At 36.7% G+C, this 20550-nt stretch overlaps 2 protein-coding genes across 4 annotated transcripts; both read right to left on the reverse strand.

The window, feature by feature from the left end:
• Nucleotides 1–6720, reverse strand: LOC101741874 (uncharacterized). 3 transcript variants are annotated; one of them, XM_038015993.2, is made up of 5 exons: nt 3848–6720; nt 1845–3767; nt 898–1067; nt 468–659; nt 1–333 (listed from the first exon to the last, which is right to left on the reverse strand). In XM_038015993.2, the coding sequence occupies exons 1-5, from the start codon at nt 3936–3938 to the stop codon at nt 97–99; spliced, it is 2613 nt and encodes an 870-aa protein (XP_037871921.1). In that variant the 5' UTR covers nt 3939–6720; the 3' UTR covers nt 1–96. The 3 variants fall into 3 exon arrangements, with proteins under 3 accessions (XP_037871921.1, XP_004928469.2, XP_062528572.1); XM_004928412.5 differs by having other exon boundaries at nt 1845–3355; nt 3848–4001; XM_062672588.1 differs by lacking the exon at nt 3848–6720 and having other exon boundaries at nt 1845–3355; nt 3514–3653.
• A 1055-nt stretch (nt 6721–7775) lies between these two features.
• LOC101741634 (protein O-mannosyl-transferase TMTC4) lies at nt 7776–20411 on the reverse strand. Its single transcript, XM_004928410.5, has 11 exons — nt 19672–20411; nt 19221–19596; nt 18793–19041; nt 18127–18332; nt 16844–17024; nt 16277–16485; nt 14102–14209; nt 12947–13088; nt 12367–12481; nt 11871–12059; nt 7776–10740 (listed from the first exon to the last, which is right to left on the reverse strand). The coding sequence occupies exons 1-11, from the start codon at nt 19911–19913 to the stop codon at nt 10616–10618; spliced, it is 2142 nt and encodes a 713-aa protein (XP_004928467.1). The 5' UTR covers nt 19914–20411; the 3' UTR covers nt 7776–10615.
• Nucleotides 20412–20550: the final 139 nt, after the last annotated feature.

The following is a 20550-nucleotide window of genomic DNA, read 5'->3' on the forward strand; positions in this document are numbered from 1 at the left end:
TACTTCAATATTTATATTTAACGAACATTTACATTTACCAAAGCTTAACATCACAACTGAAAACGTTTTATTATCAGTTATCAACGACTATTATTCTTATTTCTTAGAAAATATGTTGTTTATAATAGTGACCAGACATTCATATTTGACAAGATCACAGCTAGAGAGATCAATTGAATAATCATTTTTGCGTTCAGCTATATAAGCTAGAAGAGGAAGCAGTAAAGGTTCCATGTCTTCTTTTGGTCCATCACAGAGTATCGGCATTCTTGTGATGTTATTAATAACATCTAGTATTTGATTGTTTGTTAATGGTTCTTTGAAGAATTTGTACTAAAAAGAGAATTACAATTTACACAAACACTACAGTAATGTATTATCCTATATAAAGTGATTTCATTAAAGCATTTGTGTTTACCACAATAAGCTATCTAATAGAAAGGCATATCAAACAATATGGTTCTTACCCGGGTACAATGTAGAAGAGTTCTGTAACAATACAAAATGCATGCCCAAGTATTATTAGTTCTATTGTCTCTTTCTATTCTTGCTATTAAAGACATGGCTTCATAATAGGCATCTAAAACTATTTTAGCTTCAAAATGAGCAAGACAATCCCAAATAGTAAACCACTCTTCTTGTGTGCATGAACATATTATCTGAAAATAATTGGTAAAGAATTTAGTTCAGTGAAAAATGCCACATTATCAAACTATATGAGCACTAATTGTTTCATGTTAATGGTACTATGACAAAAACTTCATTTGAATGTCATTCACAGATAAGGGATGCAATGTGCCCATTTGTTGAAATTCTTGCGCTGTCTATTAATTTATTTGATGATTATAATATTAAGTTTTTAGTAAGATTAATAAGACTAATAAGGAATTAAAAAACCTGTATCAATGTTGTTGTGATATCGTCTTTAGAACTGTGTTGCCTCATCTTAGTACCAGTTATAATTTCTAAAAAGTTATTGCCTGGTGGATTCCATATTTTCCTGTAGTAGTAAGTGTTTAGTGGATGTGTATTTTTCAACTTTGATTTTAACCAATTTTCTTCTTTCACTAAAACACAATAATTTACTTAACTTGAAGTCGTCATGGCCTAAAGGATAGACGTCCGGCGCATTCGTATGTAGCGATGCACCGGTGTTCGAATCCCGCAGGCGGGTACCAATTTTTCTAATTGTAGCGATGCACCGGTGTTCGAATCCCGCAGGCGGGTACCAATTTTTCTAATGAAATACGTACTTAACAAATGTTCACGATTGACTTCCACGGTGAAGGAATAACATCGCGTAATAAAAATCAAACCCGCAAAATTATAAATTGCGTAATGACTGGTGGTAGGACCTCTTGTGAGTCCGCACGGGTAGGTACCACCTCCCTGCCTATTTCAGCCGTGAAGCAGTAATGCGTTTTGGTTTGAAGGGTGGGGCAGCCGTTGTAACTATACTGAGACCTTAGAACTTATATCTCAAGGTGCGTGGCGTATTTACGTTGTAGATGTCTATGGGCTCCAGTTACCACCTAACACCAGGTGGGCTGTGAGCTCGTCCACTCATCTAAGCAATAAAAAATAAATAAAAAAACTTACAATATACTTTTCATTGCTAGTTAGTTACTTACTACATTTCTTACTATTCGTTTTTATGATCTGTAGATTCAGTTCTAAATTTTAATGTATATGAAGTTTGCATTTTTAATGACATTTTTAACAAAGCTGGAACGGAATAGTGCCATAGCCATTCAACTAGAGTGAGTTTAATTGGTGTGTTTTGCAATTGAACTCAGTTTTCAAATCACTATTTGTTTTGTTTTAAATTATTCTAAAGTAAATACCTGGTATGCTGGTGCCATATGTCTCCATAAATGAGGTTTGAAGTTCGATTGTGCTTTGTAAAGTAGTCGGTGCTGAAGTGACAAATGTATGAATTTTCCACCGTACAATATCCATGACCTGGGCTAACATTGCCAACATTGGGGCTCTGTATTCTAATAGCTCTTCTATAGTGTAAGCACTTTGTAATAACTTAATTTGCATATTAATATTATTGATATTTTTATTTAGGAGTGCTTTGTGAATGTTTGGCATTATTGTTAATAATAGCAATTTAGATCCAATTAAAATGCCATAGTTTTTTAATGCAGAAATAAATCTTATAAAGTTATTTTCTTTCTCTTCTGTATCTATACAGATTTCCAGATTATTCTGCAATGCTTTGAAAATACAAGGTTCAGTATCAACTTCATAGTAATAATTACAATAGTTGTCTAATAATTTCATTACTTGTAACATAATATCTCCCTGTTGGCTGTTTTCTGTGGCTAAGTTGAAAATTTTATCAAAAACTTTCTTTGGGCTCTGCAAGAAGAGTGTGAGTACATCAGTAATATCAGCATTGGAAGTAGCAATTAATTTATTGAAAAATTCTGTACTCATATCAGTAAAGAGTTCATTTTCCTTCATATCAAAAAAGCAGTTGTTGACAAAATGTTCAGTTAGTATTTTATGTTTGTCAGAAACATCACAATGATGGAAAGCTTTCACAGCCAATACTTCTGTCTGGCCTTTGTTTACAATGCCCTGTTTCAAGATGTAGTACAGTTTTAAACACTCTTGCGGACTATATTTATTTATGTTAGGATGAATAACATCAAGAAGTTCTCTGTAGGCACACAAATCATCTTTGTAGAGAAGAGCATGTAACCAGGATTCCATATCATCATCATTTTTGTTTATGTTCTCAATGATCATACAAACATCAGTTGAGTTTATAACATCTTTTGCTTCGATTGGTTTCCTAGAAATCTGTTGTAGCATGGCAACTATTGGATGTTCACACAAAACAGGTATGCTTGACAATTTTGTATATACTTTATGACACAATTCACCAATAGATTGCTGTTTGGTTTTTCCGTTTTCTTCAAACTCACTCCAAGCACAGAATATATCAACATTTACATCCATTATTAGTTTCTGGCATGCATCTAAAAGTATTGTGTTGCAATTTCCTATGGTTTCTAATACATTTTTTGGACAGTCATTAATGTTGTAAAATTGTATATTTTTATTTATTGAAGCTTCTATGTAAGTTACTTGATAAATAATATCAAAATCAGGAGGGACCTTTTCATGTATTTTTGTGTATCTTTCAAGGCAATCATAAAGTAGTACTAAAGCTGAACTAAGCCAACTTCCATTGTGTATGTATAATTCATCTTTTTGAAGGGTTTCCAGTTTGTAACTATTTGGAGGTTCAACAAAGTTTTTGGTACAATTTTGGAAATGCTTTAAGGTTTCACTTAATAAAGTATTATTTTCTTGTTCGGGAAATTGAAACATGTTTAATCTGCAAATTAATGTATAACATGCTAATGATATTTTTGCCAACTTTTGTGAACAGTCTAATGGATTGTAGTACTTTGTGTTTTCTATAAACGCTCCAGTCACTTCGACAGCAAGTGGAGGGTATGCATATGAGATGATTTCATACACAAAATGTTCTACCTGGAAGCTCCAAATTAATTCACACATTAAATAATGTGGCACAGTCGGTATGGTCCATATTACTGAGTCAATATCGTCTTTTTCTACCAACTTTTCTAATGTTTTGAAATTCCCGTTTAAAATAATGTATAGGATAAATTTACGAATTAAACGTGTATGTTCTTTGGATAATACTTTATTTTCGTCCATAAAATTTCTGTCTTTGAGGAATTGATACATATGTTCAATAATGTATTTGACCTTTTCTTCGTTTCCTATAAATAGTATAAATGTTTTGAAATTAAATTAAGCAATTATGAAGAACAATTAGTATTTTTTATACCATTTAACTTACCGCCTTTTACGGTCAACCTTGAGAATGGATGAGCGCTGTCTGTGGAAATAAAAACACCTTGAAAGGCAAGTAAATCTGGTGTAAAATCCATATTTATTTACGAAACCAAACGGCAGACTTATCCTGTTTCAATATTATAGTTTGACAATTGACAGTTCTTACTTTTCTGTGTTTAATTTCTCAATTAAGTTAGGCAAAAGGAATATAACCCGTTCAGGAACATCTTGTAATAGAGTAAGATCCCAGGGCCCCCAGACGTCACATATTTTCTGACGAACGAAAGGTGGCCGATTGCATAGTGTTAGTATGTACTAAGAGCACAAGCCTACCTGCTAGTTGGTTGGTTATACGGCCAATTTTCAGGTATCAGGTACTCAAGGTACATACAATCATTACCTACTTCACGTAAATTCTGAAAGCTGATTTTTACGTATATTTTAGGCAATATCCTTAAAAATAAGTTGCCAAACACTCCATAGGCCGAATTGCTTTGCAGACGCTTTAAAGCTCCCAAATTAAGTACCTAACTTCACGTAAATTCTGAAAGCTGATTTTTATATATGTCCACCAGACAACTATTTTAAAACCTCTTACAAAAAGACAGACCGATCTAAGGGGCCAATCATCCCCTAAATTCAATTTAATACCTCTGTGGGTAAGAGCGCGAGGACATTATCCACGCGCATGAGACTGAGTGAGACATGTAATAGGATATATTAACTTCTTTGTCTCTCTATCTCTCTCTTACAGTTGACTCATATCAATTAATTATTAATATTAAAAGAAAATCAGTTAAAAATTAAATAATCATGTAATAACTAAAAATTAATTTGTAAAAAAATGCTCATTTGACTACCATTATTCTTGAATTTTATCCTCCCAGGTAAAAATATATAATTATGTATAAATATTTAGGCAGCGGCTTGGCTCTGCCCCTGGCATTGCTAAAGTCCATGGGCGACGGTAACCACTCACCATCAGGTGGACCGTGTGCTCGCCTACAAGGGCAATTAAAAAAATTATACGAAATCGAAAAAAACATTATATTTTATAAATTTTAATAAAATAAAAACTTATTTGACCTGTGCAATCTAAATAGAGTGAGCCAATTAGAATGACGAATTTAATCAAATCTATACGTGACTCATGGTAATGTTCGATATGCGATGTGGCCCTTTTAATTTTAAAATTAATTCTGTTGAAGTTTTTAAGTCGTCGTGGCGTTAAGGATAAGACGTCTGGTACATTCGTGTTAAGCGATGCACCGGTGTTCGAATCCTAGGGAGGTACCAATTTTTCTAATGAAATACGTACTTAACAAATGTTCACGATTGACTTCCACGGTGAACGAATAACATCGTGTAATAGAAATCAAACAAGCAAAATCATAATTTGCGTAATTACTGGTGGTAAGACCTGTGAGTCCGCGCGGGTAGGTACAATCACCCTGCTTATTTCTGCCGTGAAGCAGTCATGCGTTTCGGGTAAAGGCTGGGGGCAGCCGTTGTAATATAATACTGAGTCCTTAGAACTTATATCTCAAGGTAGATGGCGCATTTACGTTGTAGATGTCTATGGGCTCCAGTAACCACTTAACACTAGGTGGGTTGTGAGCTCGTCCTTCCATTTAAGCAATAAATAAAATAAAAAGTTTGCCCCAAATTATTTTAGAAAGAATTGTTATTGGTGTGATTTAATATATAAACTAGATCACATAACCTCATCTAATCGGTGTGATTTGGTGTATCTAGTCATCAGACTATCCTCCGTAGTTTTATCCATTGTTCTTACCTTACCATGATGGTAGGATATTTTGAGAACTGTTCTAGTAACCTGCCCACTGCGCCACATGCGGCCTCAGTTACGTTTGTGTCTGAGGTCGTCCTAATATTAAGGGGTTATTCTCTTAATTACCATAGAAATAGAGCATTTCGATTTAAAATTAGGACACAATGTCGAAGCAGTACCTAGTTAATTGCATTATGCAATGAAAACAGTGTCAATGTAACTTCAACTTACATTACATACGTGACAATCTTTAAATTATATTACTTTCTTACTTAAAAGTAAATAAAAAATCATCACTATTATTAAGCATTGTAACGCAGTGTTCCGTTTCGCGTGGCAACAGTAGCCAAAGGGGATATGACTCAGGTCCGTGCCGCGATGACCCACCCCGCGTTATCCGCGCCCGCGCATTTATTGCACCCCCTATTAGTTCGCGCCAGACTTTGAAGCGGCAAAAGCGGCAAATACGCGTTCTCGGTCGATACAGGAACTGACAACCCGAGAGTCTCATGCCAGTCAGGCACCCAACATTAAACCATCAATATTTGAGTTTAAGTAATAACCATTAAATACGCCTGATAACTCAGAATTTACTTAAAAACAATTCTGACAATCCCAATAAACAGGGCATGACTGCGGGCTATGTCGCTCGACTTATCTTTGCAAATATCTTCTTCTTCTGAGTCGGTCTCTTCATTGCTGAAGGTCGTGTCTAATTTGAAACGTGGACCACTCGATTCACAATGCTTCCCCACGTCTTGCTGTCCTCGGCGGTCTTTATAGCCTCGGTTATTGGCAGGCCGGTGAGCGTCTTAACCAGATCAGACTAGCGGGTAGGTGAGCGTCCGTGTGATCTTCTTTTTTTAAGGGATTTTATGACCTGGTAACTGCGACCTTTAAGTCATGTCTTATTTTAATGTATATTCATATTTTTATGAAAAATGATATTATGGAGTGAAATGAAATGAAGATGATTAATTTGAGACATTAATCAACTGGGATGAAATTAAATGAGATGATATGAGATGAAATATAATCTCAGTAAAATGGTGGTCATTTACTAAGATTTTTTGGTGGACTTTTTGGAAGATCCCGAGAAGTTACGTCCAGCGGCTTTGTTTCATTTTCCCACATTTGTGCACTTTCACAGATATTAAACAGTTAATAAACCACCATTATTACACATTTAAACCCGAAGAAACACTAAATAAACAAAATAAAACAAATCACACAACTTCACTCCCCGCGTTTCCGTCAAAAAGTCCGCGTGATCTTCTCCCGTCAACCTGACCAACTACCATCAGTTTCTATAAGTTATCGAGGCCTCTACGAACGATGTGGCCGAAGTACGTGAGAATACGTTAGAAGCAGATAGCGGACAGCCTTGTGGCAATACCGAGCTCCTTCAGAATGGATAGGTTGGTCCGGCGTGGTGTCCGTGTAATTCGCAACATCCGTCTCCAACACCCCGTTTCAAAAGCGTCGATCTTTGCCCTCTCACTTAGTCTTATCGTTCAGGATTCGGCGTCATAAAGAAAAATTGAGAAGACCAATGTACGTACCAGCCTCACTTTGGTTTTGCGGGATATATTGCGGTCTTTCTATATCTTAGTGAGCTTAGTCATTGCTCCTTTGGACATTTGGGTTCTTCTAGCTATCTCCTTCTCCCTGCCACCCTCGCCACAAAGAAGAGAGCCAAGATAAACGAACTGGTCAACACTTTGACTTGGAATTTGTTGACCAGTTCGTTTGCAAATATATATATATATATATATATATTAAAATACTAGCGACCCGCCCTCGCTTCGCTTCGGAAACATTAAAACACACATGAAACCAAAAAAATAAAATAAAAAATAAATAAATAAAAGTAGCCTATGTTCATCAGGGACAATGTCGGCTTCTAATGGAAAAAGAATTTTTCAAATCGGTCCAGTAGTTTCGGAGCCTATTCGAAACAAACAAACAAACAAATCTTTCCTCTTTATAATATTAGTATAGATTTCTTAAGCTAGTGTGATCTATACTGAAAGGTTTAAATATTAACTCAGGCAATTATTTTAAAAACAATTGATTTAAAATATTTATTAATTCAAAACGAAGCATTGATTTCAGAGGGTTTTAGTTGAAATGAAATACGTTATGTGATGATTTTATTACATTAAACATTAACATTTCGCGGCTTAAGAGTATTTATATAAGTTTAAATCAATTGAAGAATGTGTAGGTATGACCTATTAACATGTTAAAAAGTTTAATATGAAATCAAGCTATAATTTTTATTTTAGTACAAAAGAATTAGACGTATATATTTCTATTTAGTACAGTTCGCGCGCGGACGTTATCGGCATACACAAGCCGGGCAAACCGAAGAACGAAACCGCGAGTTACCGCCCCATCAGTCTCCTCCCGGCGATAGGCAAACTATACGAACGGCTCCTTCGTAAACGCCTCTGGGACTTCGTATCCGCGAACAAAATTCTGATAGACGAGCAGTTTGGATTCCGCGCCAGACACTCGTGCGTCCATCAAGTGCACCGCCTCACGGAGCACATCTTACTAGGGCTGAACAGGCGGAAACCCATTCCGACAGGAGCCCTCTTCTTCGATATAGCGAAGGCGTTCGACAAAGTCTGGCACAACGGTTTGATATACAAACTGTATAACATGGGAGTGCCAGACAGGCTCGTGCTCATCATACGAGACTACTTGTCGAACCGTTCGTTCCGATATCGAGTCGAGGGAACGCGTTCCCGGCCCCGTCACGTCACAGCCGGAGTCCCGCAAGGCTCCGCCCTCTCCCCGTTACTATTCAGTTTGTATATCAACGATATACCCCGGTCTCCGGAGACCCATCTGGCGCTCTTCGCCGATGACACCGCCATCTACTACTCGTGTAGGAAGAAGGCGTTGCTTCATCGACGACTTCAGACCGCAGCTACCACCATGGGACAGTGGTTCCGGAAGTGGCGCATCGACATTAACCCCACGAAAAGCACAGCGGTGCTCTTCAAAAGGGGTCGCCCTCCGAACACCACGCTGAGCATCCCTCTCCCGACTAGGCGCGTCAATAACCCCGCCCCCGCCGTTCGCCCAATCACGATGTTCGACCAGCCCATACCGTGGGCCCCGAAGGTCAAATATTTAGGCGTCACCCTCGACAGTAGGATGACATTCCGCCCCCACATCAAGACGGTACGCGACCGTGCCGCCTTCATTCTAGGACGTCTCTACCCGATGATATGTAGGCGAAGTAAAATGTCCCTTAGAAATAAGGTGACACTCTACAAAACTTGCATACGCCCCGTCATGACCTATGCAAGTGTAGTGTTCGCTCACGCGGCCCGCATACACTTAAAATCCTTTCAAATTATTCAATCCCGTTTTTGCAGGATAGCCGTCGGAGCCCCGTGGTTCGTCAGGAACGTCGACCTCCATGACGACCTGGACTTAGAGTCCATCAGTAAGTATCTTCAGTCGGCGTCCATGCGCCACTTCGATAAAGCGGCACGACACGAGAACCCTCTCATCGTGGCCGCCGGTAACTACATTCCCGATCCTGCGGACAGAATGGAAAGCAGTCGACGTCGCCCTAAACACGTCATCTCGGATCCTCCTGATCCACTAACGGTGCTTTTAGGTACTTCAAGCACCGGTCACCGTTCTCGTCGAACCCGTCGCTTGCGACGAAGGGCTCGACGAGTAAATTAACTCTCAGACACAGCCCACTGAGTTTCTCGCCGGATCTTCTCAGTGGGTCACGTTTCCGATCCGGTGGTAGATTCTGCGAAGCACGACTCTTGCTAGGGTTCGTGTTAGCAACATCGTCAGGTTTGAGCCCCGTGAGCTCACCTACTAAAGTTAAGGCTACGCTGAAATAGCCGCTAGGGCTATCAGCTTAGGTAGGGAAAAAAAAAAAAAAAAACAGTTCGCGCGCGAGCTCCGAGGATTCGGGGGCTGAGGAAGCGGGCGGGCGTGCACCGCGCGCGACCATCGCTTCATACCCCGCACTCTCCCAGTACTAGTGTCGACCTTAACGTGAGAGTATGCTAATCGACTCGTTGTTTTTAATTTTGTGATGGCAGTGTTAATTACATGTGATTTCTAATATAAATAATCTTACACTTATAAATATTTTTGTTTACACAAATAGCTATTTAATTTGATGAAAAAGGAATGGCGAGCACTAGCATAATAAACATGTCTTAGCATTAGAGGAATATTACTGGAAAAAGGATGGCTTAATGGAGGATGTTGTCGAATCGTTTATTATTGAAGTACGTGAGGAGAATGACATCAAGAGGAGTATATCAAATTCTTCAACTACTGATTAATCTGATTGCGAGAGTAATTAATAAGATTTCACGTTCATGTTGATCAATAAGTATAAGTTCATTAAATTAAATTCATACGTGATCAATTGTTTTATTTTTATTTCAAGTACATAATACCCTCATACTATTTTATAATTTACAGTCGCACGGAGGCTTAAGATGTGTTAGTATCGATAGCGCAATGTCGACTAATTACAACACTAGCTCATTACGTTAACATACCTTAAAAACCCTCGGAGCTCGCGCGCGGACTGTACATAAGAAATAAACTATGACCTGATTTTTGTAAAACTTACTGCTAGCCTGCGTAATATTTACCTCAGTTGCCGTGAAATAATTAATAAATGATACTTATATAAAATGTCAATATGCTTAAACAATGAATGAAAACAAAAAAATATATTGGTAGTAGTATTCTTTAGGAATAAATAAAAGTTGTCGTAGTCTTATAGTTTAAAACAAAATTTTAGTAGATTAAAGTTTAGTTTAAATTTAATTGCGAAACCAAGGGTTTTGGGAGGCATAAAATTCTATTAGTACATTTAATATATAATATGGTATAGTAATCTTCTTTAAGTCATCCACTTTTGTCGCGCGATTATTATTAATTAAAGTACCTATCTTGCAAGGGATTTATTAGATCGATTTAGTTTAGTCTCTTTAGAGTCTTCAGATTTTTCTGTGCGCTTGTAAATAATGGATCTAATTCGATAGCTTTACTATACATTTCTTTGGCTAAACTATATTTCTTCCATCGGTGGTACAAAACACCTAGAACACAGTACAAAAACAAATTTAGCAAACAGCCTCTTTATCATTTATTTAGACTATCGCCGAGGCGGTTGCAGAATCGAGTTTGAATACGTACAAATTTTTTTACAATTCAATTTTTTTTATTGCATACGGCCCACCTGATGGTAAGTGGTCACCGTCGCTCATGGACGTTAGCAATGCCGGAGCGCACCCAAGCCGCTGCCTACCAGAACTGAAAATAAACGACTAAACACAAATGAGAGGTAATGTGTGAATACTGGTGGTAGGACCTCTTGTGAGTCCGCGCCGGTAGGTACCACCACCCTGCCTATTTCTGCCGTGAAGTAGTAATGCGTTTCGGTTTGAAGGGTGGGGCAGCCGTTGTAACTATACTGAGACCTTAGAACTTATATCTCAAGGTGGGTCTCATTTACGTTGTAGATGTCTATGAGCTCCAGTAATCACTTAACACCAGGTGGGCTGTGAGCTCGTCCACCCAACTAAGCAATAAAAAAAAAATCATATTTGTCGTGCGGGGAGACAATACATGCAATTTAAAATTCTTCTTGGACATCTTTTGACACCTATGAGTAGTTTTTTTTTTTTCGTTTTAAGAAAATCGTTTTTTCGTAATTTATAAACCGCCTGTTTCGCAAGCGAACACTATCCCCGCGAATTTCTATCCGCACTAAGCGCTTCACTTCCCCCCCCCCCCCTTTGCTTTTTCAAGAGATCCGTCACATGCGAGGTTGGGACGTTTGTTGTCGAGCGACAGGAGGCTTTAGTAGGTAGGCAGCGGCTTGGCTCTGCTGAAGTCCATGGGTGACGGTAACCACTCACCATCAGGTGGGCCGTATGCTCGTCTGCCTACAAGGGCAATAAAAAAAAAAGTCGGTTCGACTCCGACATGCCCCGCCCTCTATCTCCAGTGAAGGGCGGAAGTACGGCAATTTCATCTTAACCAAAAAAAAAACCCGCGAATTTATTGAATAAAAATACAAAAAAAAAATTTCGATAGCTATGAAATGTTATCACGATGCTTATGTTTTTTACACGATTACTATTCCGTTGTATCCGTTTATTAACAATGTCTTAAAGCCTAGTTGTTGAATATTACGTATGTACCTAAATTGAAACTAAGATCTTACCTAGATTTGAGAAATGAAGAGCTTGGACTCTTTTGCCGAACAATTTAATTGCGATTTTGAAATACTTTTCAGCTTGCACATAAAGTTCAATTTTTCCGTAAATATTTGCAACAGCGAAATTTACTGATGCCGAATCCGGTAATTCGTTGAGTGCACGCGGAATGATTTTTAGAGCCTTGTCAGTTTGTCCTAGAATATAAAGATAATAAAATTTTATTGTTGTTTCTCAACTATAATATTTGAATTAACAATATGGATGTTCTTCTGATTTCTCAGTCCCCTCATTTTAGTCAAGACACGCTTAAGCATTAACAACATTTAATGATCAGTTCTAATATAATTTAAGCTATTACTTAAGATTGGTTTTTATGATTTCGTAACGAAATAAAAAAAACACATTAAAATTTAGTTCAAACCGTTCGTCACATTTACCTTTATCAACAAAATAATTTAAAATAATATTGAAATTTAGTCAGAGCCGGTTTGTCACATTTACCTGTATTATCAAGTAGCGCAAGTAAATTAGTCCAAGCCAAATTGTGCTTAGAGTTTAAATTTATGGCCTGTAACCAACATTCAGACGCAGCATTCGTATCGTTCAGCTCTAAATACTAAAAAAGAGATTTGATTTAATAAGAAAAACATTTGAATCTATACTACTAATATTATAAAGCTGAAGAGTTTGTTTGAACGTGCTAATGTCAGGAACTGCTGGTCCGATTTGAAAATTGGAATTCTTTCAGTGTTAGATAGCCCATTTATCGAGGAAGGCTATAAAGTTATATAACATCACGCTTAGACCAATACAAGCGGAGCACTAATAAAGAATGTTTCAAAATCGGGGGGTTTTTTCCTTTTGAGAGCTTCCGCTGCGTGCGCTGCAGAGTTGTTCACCTTTAAAAGATCTAAAAAAGGTCCGCTACAGCATATGTCTATATGTTAAGGTTGGCTCACTATAACGTTTTTTATGTTGACCAATTTTATTATAAAATAAACCATTATTTGTGAACTATTCCACGCGGACGAAATCGCGGGCAAAAGCTAGTACTAAATAAAATCACTTCATTGCGACATACCAAGTTTCCCAGGTTATAATAACAGTCCGGATATTTTCTTCGGTGTTGTATAGCGGTTTTGTAGGCTATCTCCGATTCGCGGTATTGTTTTTTATTAGCTAATACAATTCCTAGATTCATCCACGTTGCCGGGTAGTCATTCCTGTGAACGTACCGTTTCGCTTTGTTACACAATACATATACAGGGTGTAAAGGGTTTTCGAAGCTAAAATATTGCCTAATATTAAACTATCTATTAGACTAATGACCATCCTAATATTAAAAAAAAAAAATTTAACACAATACGCTTTTATAGAAAATCCAACTAAAAATAGAAAATAAATTTTAATAAATTTGAATTAAAAATAGTATAAGAAAAGAATATTTTATTATAAAAAGACCGTGGGGTGCTTTTCAAGATATTATCAAAATAACCCTTCTACTCATATCTGTTCATAAAATATTTATAACTAGGTACTGATACCATATACCAAATTTCGAGTTAATCCGATATTTTGAAGGGGGTCAAAATCATGTTCAAAGATTCCGTTACATACGTCTGAAGCTAATAAAAGCGTATTAAAAAAAATGGCTTGATTTACTAAGTTAAGCACGGATTATGTTATCGTGGCACTACTCTCAGCCTTTCCCTACACTCGGTATCAAATATGTTGCACATTAGAGACAACCGCAAGCAGTGGCGTAGCGAGTTTAGGTCTCACCCGGGGCACGATACCTTTACAGCCCTCCCAGTAGAAAAGAAGTGCCATTTCTATTTAACGTATTACTACAGTTTGGCCCGGTCACCGTAACCCGTCGCTTGCGACGAAGGGCTCGACGAGTAAATGAATCCATAGACACAGCCCACTGATTTTCTCGCCGGATCTTCTCAATGGGTCGCGTTTCTAATCTGGTGGTAGATTCTGCGAAGCACTGCTCTGTAGGTGAGCTCACGGCGCTCAAACCGGAGGTGTTTCTAACACTGGCCCTAGCAAGAGCAGTGCTTTGCAGAATCTACCACCGGAACGGAAACGCGACCCACTGAGACGATTCGGCGAGAAACTCAGTGGGCTGTAAGGTTTTCAGGAGTCCGTGACCACGAAATACTTACAACTTCCGGAAAACTCGTCTTAACTTTTTTTTTTTAAGAAATTAATTTTTCTACTCGTTACTTACTTCTGTTTAATTGCTTCTCGTAGGTAATATTCTGCTTCGTCGAACCGTTTTAAAGTCTTTAGTAGATTCCCTAGATTATTCATCGCCTGGTAGTACGTAGGATTCAATCTAAAAGTTTTTAAATACATGTAATTATAATGTCGTTTCATTTCTTGATATTAGTCGGCACCAATTGATTACTTACTGCTTATAGAATACTAAATATCGATGCATCTTACTTAGCCAAAGGGCAATAGATCTTGGTTTTAAGCAAGTAGAATTCTCAATACAGTTTTATTTAGTAAACTGCATTTTATCCGTTTCATTTCCAATAAATATTTTGTTTATCTTTTTTTAAATCAGCTTTTTTCGAAATTCATTATTTTCAAATTTATCTAACACGTTGACTGCCATGTAGGTCACCGGTGCCCTACGTGGCGCACTGAAGCAATTATGTCGATTTCTGTTACTGAGAAGGAATCTATACTAATATTATAAAGCTGAAGAGTTTGTTTGAACGCGCTAATCTCAGGAAATACTGGTCCGATTTGAAAAATTCTTTCAGTGTTAGATAGCCCATTTGTTGAGGAAGGCTTCAACATAAGATCAATACAAGTGGAGCACCAATAAAGAATGTTTCAAAATAGGGGTTTAAATAGCTCCTTAACATTTTATAATTCAAAAATATTTTCACTTTCTACGTAAATGAAGTGGAGGTAAAATTTAGCGTTATGCCAAAGTATTCCACGCGGACAGAATCGCGGGCTAAAGCTAGTTTATATCTAAGAGACATAAAATATTAAAATATACATTAAAAACAAAAGAAGGCAATCCAGACGCTTAGTAACGGAAATGGACATAATTACTTCAGTGCGTCACGTTGGGACAGTGGTTCCGGAAGTGGCGAATTGACATCAACCCCACGAAAAGCGCAGCGGTGCTCTTCAAAAGGGGTCGCCCTCCGAACATCACTTCGAGCATCCCACTCCGTAGTAGGCGCGCAAACACCTCCGCCGTTAGTCCCATCACTCTCTTTGGACAGCCCATACCGTGGGTCTCGAAGGTCAAATATCTAGGCGTCACCCTCGACAGAGGGATGACATTCCGTCCCCATATAAAAACGGTACGCGACCGCGCCGCGTTTATACTAGGACGACTCTATCCAATGCTTTGTAGTCGAAGCAAACTGTCCCTCCGCAATAAGGTAACTCTGTACAAAACTTGTATACGCCCCGTCATGACGTATGCAAGCGTAGTGTTCGCTCACGCAGCCCGCACCCACTTGAAATCCCTTCAGGTTCTTCAATCCCGATTCTACAAGATAGCCGTCGGAGCGCCTTGGTTCCTTAGGAACGTGGATCTCCACGATGACCTGGAGCTCGATTCAGTTAGTAAGTATCTGCAGTCGGCATCGCTGCGCCATTTTGAGGCGGCACGACATGAGAACCCTCTCATCGTAGCCGCTGGAAATTACATACCCGACCCAGTAGACCGAATGGTAAACCGTCGACGTCGCCCAAAGCACGTCATTACGGATCCTCCTGATCCATTAACGGTGCTTTTAGGCACCACAAGCACCGGTCACCGTCCTCGTCGAACCCGTCGCTTGCGACGAAGGGCTCGACGAGCGAACTAACCCATAGACACAGCCCACTGAGTTTCTCGCCGGATTTTCTCAGTGGGTCGCGTAAAGCATTAGTGACTTACATGGCACTCAAAGGGTTAAAATAAGATATTGCTGTATTTTCAATTTTGTCTTGTGACAGTTGGGTTCTTTGTTTGATTTGGTTTCTTGCCTTTAATTTTAGTTTGGAGGACCATTGATTTTAGATTAATCATTGAAAATACTTGTCTAATGATCACAATTCGATTATAATCTCTGATATCTCGATATTTACATTAATTTAAATAAGACATCATCATTTTTACTGTTGCTACGTTCACGTTTGATCGGTAGCGATGTGATTTGGATTACGATGTCGATTATATTGTCTGCCCATGGTGAAATAAATGCACACACATGTAGGAAGTAAAGAAGTATGGTCATAGAGCGAAATCATTTCTTACAACTTGCGTGAATTTTTTGCAGCTAATTGTTTAAATCACATTTAGAACAATTTGTCAAGTAGGTACTAAATGATCTAGTGACAGATTAAATTGATATTCCAAATAAAATTGGTAATACTTCATTATTACCTGATTGATTCTTTGTATTCCATTAGAGCCCATTCTACATGTTGCTCACTATCAGCCACTTTGGCGACATTATAGTGTATTTTAGCATTCAGAGGACACACCGAAAGCCCACTCGTAAATAGTTTATATTCATTCTGCCAGTCACCTGACCTTTGGAAACTTCTCATTCCATAAATTATTAGCAGAAATAAAAACATTGCAGATAACACCTGTAACAATCATTATCATAAAAAGTTCGCATAAAAATTGAGTTACATTTTTATATGATAATTCGGATTAAGCGAGAAAATAAGTTTATAGCTTGGCAACCCTTTGCCCTTGTATGTGAAAAATCAATGTGCTCCTAAGGCACACGTTAATCTGAAAAATATCTCTGCTTCAATACAACTTTGGGTGGCAATGGAGACTAGTTTTTGTAAATTGTTTTCAAACATGGGCTCCTAAATTTAAATAAATAGAAACATAATAATCAGAAACAACCCCATTGTTTACTGTCAATCTATAGAGAACAATGTTAAAACATTCTATTTGTGTTTTTGCTTTGCTTGTGTATAGGTAAATACAAACCTTACATTTTACACTGTTCACCTTTTTACAGATTTTTTTATATCCAATAACAATAAGTAAACAATATCCGGATGAAGATATGTAGAGAATTCTCTCAGCAATAACAAAACCAACTGGGCGTACAATATTTGCTGCTGGCAGAAAAGGCAATATCATTAGAGATACACCAATAATCAATGATCTGAAACAAATTACTATTGTTTAGTAGTTATCCTATGGTTTATAAATGAGTCGACTATTATCAAAGCCGGCAATGTGACTTTTGGACAATTACTGGTAAATCAGAAAAACGAATTATTGACTTTGTATTCCATTGGCAGTCATAAAACTCTTCTGAACGACATCTTAGATAAATAACAGGTTAAGTATTAACCTTTATTTAATGCAGGTTTTGAACCGTATTCTTTGAAGGAGACGATTATATTCAAATCAATCTGTATCGCCATATCAATAACATATTTTTGTCCAAATGCACAGATTGCCACCTTTGATAATAGACGACTCAAATATGCCTACTGCAAGTTATTTCTATTATTCTATTCTTTATTGACGTTATTTTTGTGCAACAAGAAAAAGATATGTATCAGTCCTATTGGCAAATGGTTAAAATAATACTGCTACATTTTGAGGCACTACTAATCTAAATTCAATCACAATTTTTTATATACATACTTAATTATATCCTATCCAACCATTATATATATACATTTTTGGCTTCAATAGGCAGAGGAGAAAGCTGTGTTAAATAAGTTACTAATAAACTATCAATGTGAATAACATAGCACCAGCTCAAAAATATTGGGCGCTCCATAAAATAAAACTGGTGGTAGGACCTCTTGTGAGTCCGCGCTGGTAGGTACCACCGCCTTGCCTATTTCTGCCGTGAAGCAGTAATGCGTTTCGGTTTGAAGGGTGGGGCAGCTGTTGTAACTATACTGAGATCTTAGAACTTATATCTCAAGGTGGGTGGCGCATGTACGTTGTAGATGTCTATGGGCTCGAGTAACCACTTAACACCAGGTGGGCTGTGAGCTCGTCCACCCATCTGCAATAAATAAATAAAAAAACGTGGTAAGAATTTGACATATAAAACATATTTGTAATATAAATATACACTTTACCATGCACATAATGAGAAGTATTCATGATTAGGTTAGCATATTGTGATTTTTTTTCTTTATCTTAAATTGGGAAACGTATCATGTTTTCATTCTGGGAATGCGTTGTTTGCACCTTGTATATTCAAAATGTCGTCAAAATATTACAAAAAAATAGTAAAATACCTTTTTGTTGTACTATGATTTTTGTTATTGAACAAACTTTTAATTAACAGTCCTCCATAAATGTACATAATGAATATGAATATGGTCCTAAAGTCCATATTATTTTCAAGTAAAGGAATGCAGCCCATAGACCAGTCATAGCATAACCACTGGGGCCAGATCAGCAGCAAGATATTCAAGAAATAAATATAATTATATGTTTTTACCTAAAATTAATGGAAATAAATTATCAGCTAGAATTCTACCTTAGCTGGGTGTAAAATACTATATAGTACTAATAACAATTTGTTTTATTTCACATTTGGATTATATTTGGAATTATAATTACTAAATAGCATTTATGGAACAGCAGCACAGTTTTGTTGGTATATTCTGAACCCACACATCAAGATCCACCTATTTTTAAGAAAGTCATACTTTCGAGCTTGAAGGGTAAAACAATGATTATATTTTTTCTATTGAGATAATTGATGAGGTTGAATTGTACACGTAAAAGTTAAATTTTATATCTCATAGTAGATAGTAGCATTCACATTGTAATATTTATGGGTTCTTATAACTACCTTACATCTTTATAATAAAAAAGTTAATATCTGATAGTTGTGGTCATAAGGTAAGGATAACAAATGCTGCTGTTTAAAAAAGAGTGATATAATAAACTTTTACCCTTGTGTAATAATTTTCAACAAAAGCTGCAGGGTTATCAACTGGTTTGAATTCTGGATAAGATCCTCCCATTATAAGCCACCTTCCCGATAATAGTAAAATTGCTCCACTTAGGATAATAAGTATTCTAAGTATTGAATCTAATTCCAGATTTACAAATCTGTTATTTATGACAAAATTACCAGTTGTTGATTTTTTTAATTTCATAAATTTCATCTTATTCATAATTTCATACACCAAACAAAATCCCTGAAAATAATTTTAAGTAATAGTTCAGTTAAATAGTAATTCAATATATATTTCATTTAAATCTTTTAATATGTATGTACTTCGAATATGTTAGAGCTGATGGACAGCAGTGACCACTTTTTATCTAGTGGACCACTTTTGGTTTCATTTGAGTACTGAAACAAGGAAAAACTTCTTACCAAAACAGTAATCCCATTTTCTTTAAACAGCATAGATATTCCTGAGAGGATTATTGTTGTCAACAGAATTAAGTGTTTCCAAATTGATTTAGATTTTGATTGTGAGAAATGATACACAAGAAATGCAAGAAGAAAAATATTTGAAGCCATGACATCAGCTCGTCCTACTATGCCACTTACTGCTTCTACATGTATGGGGTGTACAGCAAACAATAATGTTGTCAAAAATGAGGTTTCATAAAATCCTTCATTTTGAATATTTAAAACAGTTCTCAAAAATATCCATAAAACAATACATCCCCATATGTGGCATATTAAGTTTGTGATCTTAAAATGAATGGCTATCAACCTTTCACCACTCATAAAATAGTTTATCCTGTAAATCAAGTGTTAATGCGTCAGTAATGTTTGTTGATTTAGATAAAATATTCACAAATATATGTTTGAGTACCTGAACGTCAGAATGGTCAAAGGCCTATATGATTTGTGACTTAGTTCACTTTTTATTTCTGTCCCCCAAAAATCATTATAAAAGCAATCCAACCAGGACTTAGAGGTGACATCTTTGTTTTTAGTAATTGCGACCGAATCGTCAAAAACAAAATCACCATTTATTGTAAATAAGAAAGGCAAAGTGGCTGCACAAATAATAATGCATAACTTAAATAATGTTTGATTAGGAAATTGTGACATTTTATTACATGATTTAAGTTTCTGGGTGTCTACAATCCTTCTAAATTTTGAATTATGATATTAATTAAACATTAAATCTTGTTATGCCGGCGCTATGTTGCTTCTCGGACTTTTTGTTGCATTGTAATGTTTTGTATTTTTTAATATGTTTCAATTCATTCATATTATTTTTATCTTTCGAAGGCGTATATAAAATTATAAAACAAATCATTTATGTAAGTACATAACATAATTCTACTGTTTGAATTACTAAATTGTACCTGCTTTGCTTACTACGCTTTGCTTTTTGTTTTTGTTTGATTCGGCCCCATAAATATTTTTTTTGGTACAATTTTTCCTTCTTTGGAAAGGCAAGGGGATCTAAGCCCATACCCTTGTCTGTTCTATATAATGTCTGAAATACATTTTCAAAAAAGCCGAAGCCAGGTCTTATATGATTTATATTATATCCTGAAATAAAAAGTTCATTAAGGCCGAAGCCAAGTCCTTTATAATTTCTTCCTGAAATACCCCATAAATAACAAAATTACACTTCAATAGACTTCATTTCATCCTTTGCAGCATAGACACCTACTTCGTCCATTGTTGGACAAGCAATAGAAACGTAGCCCATAAAGCCAAATTTTTTGATACAAAG

This window comes from Bombyx mori, chromosome 15 (genome assembly GCF_030269925.1).
Source record: "Bombyx mori chromosome 15, ASM3026992v2".
Lineage (NCBI taxonomy): Eukaryota > Metazoa > Arthropoda > Insecta > Lepidoptera > Bombycidae > Bombyx > Bombyx mori.

Coding starts and splice junctions, on each gene's coding strand:
- LOC101741874 (XM_038015993.2), bottom strand. CDS start 3,938: ATGGATTTTACACCAGATTTACTTGCCTTTCAAGGTGTTTTTATTTCC. Junction 660..897: donor TCACAACAACATTGATACAG/GTTTTTTAATTC, acceptor AATTATTTTCAG/ATAATATGTTCATGCACACA. Junction 334..467: donor CTCTTCTACATTGTACCCGG/GTAAGAACCATA, acceptor TTCTCTTTTTAG/TACAAATTCTTCAAAGAACC.
- LOC101741634 (XM_004928410.5), bottom strand. CDS start 19,913: ATGTCACAATTTCCTAATCAAACATTATTTAAGTTATGCATTATTATT. Junction 19,042..19,220: donor AAAATGGGATTACTGTTTTG/GTAAGAAGTTTT, acceptor AATTATTTTCAG/GGATTTTGTTTGGTGTATGA. Junction 10,741..11,870: donor TCTTCATTTCTCAAATCTAG/GTAAGATCTTAG, acceptor ACTGTGTTCTAG/GTGTTTTGTACCACCGATGG.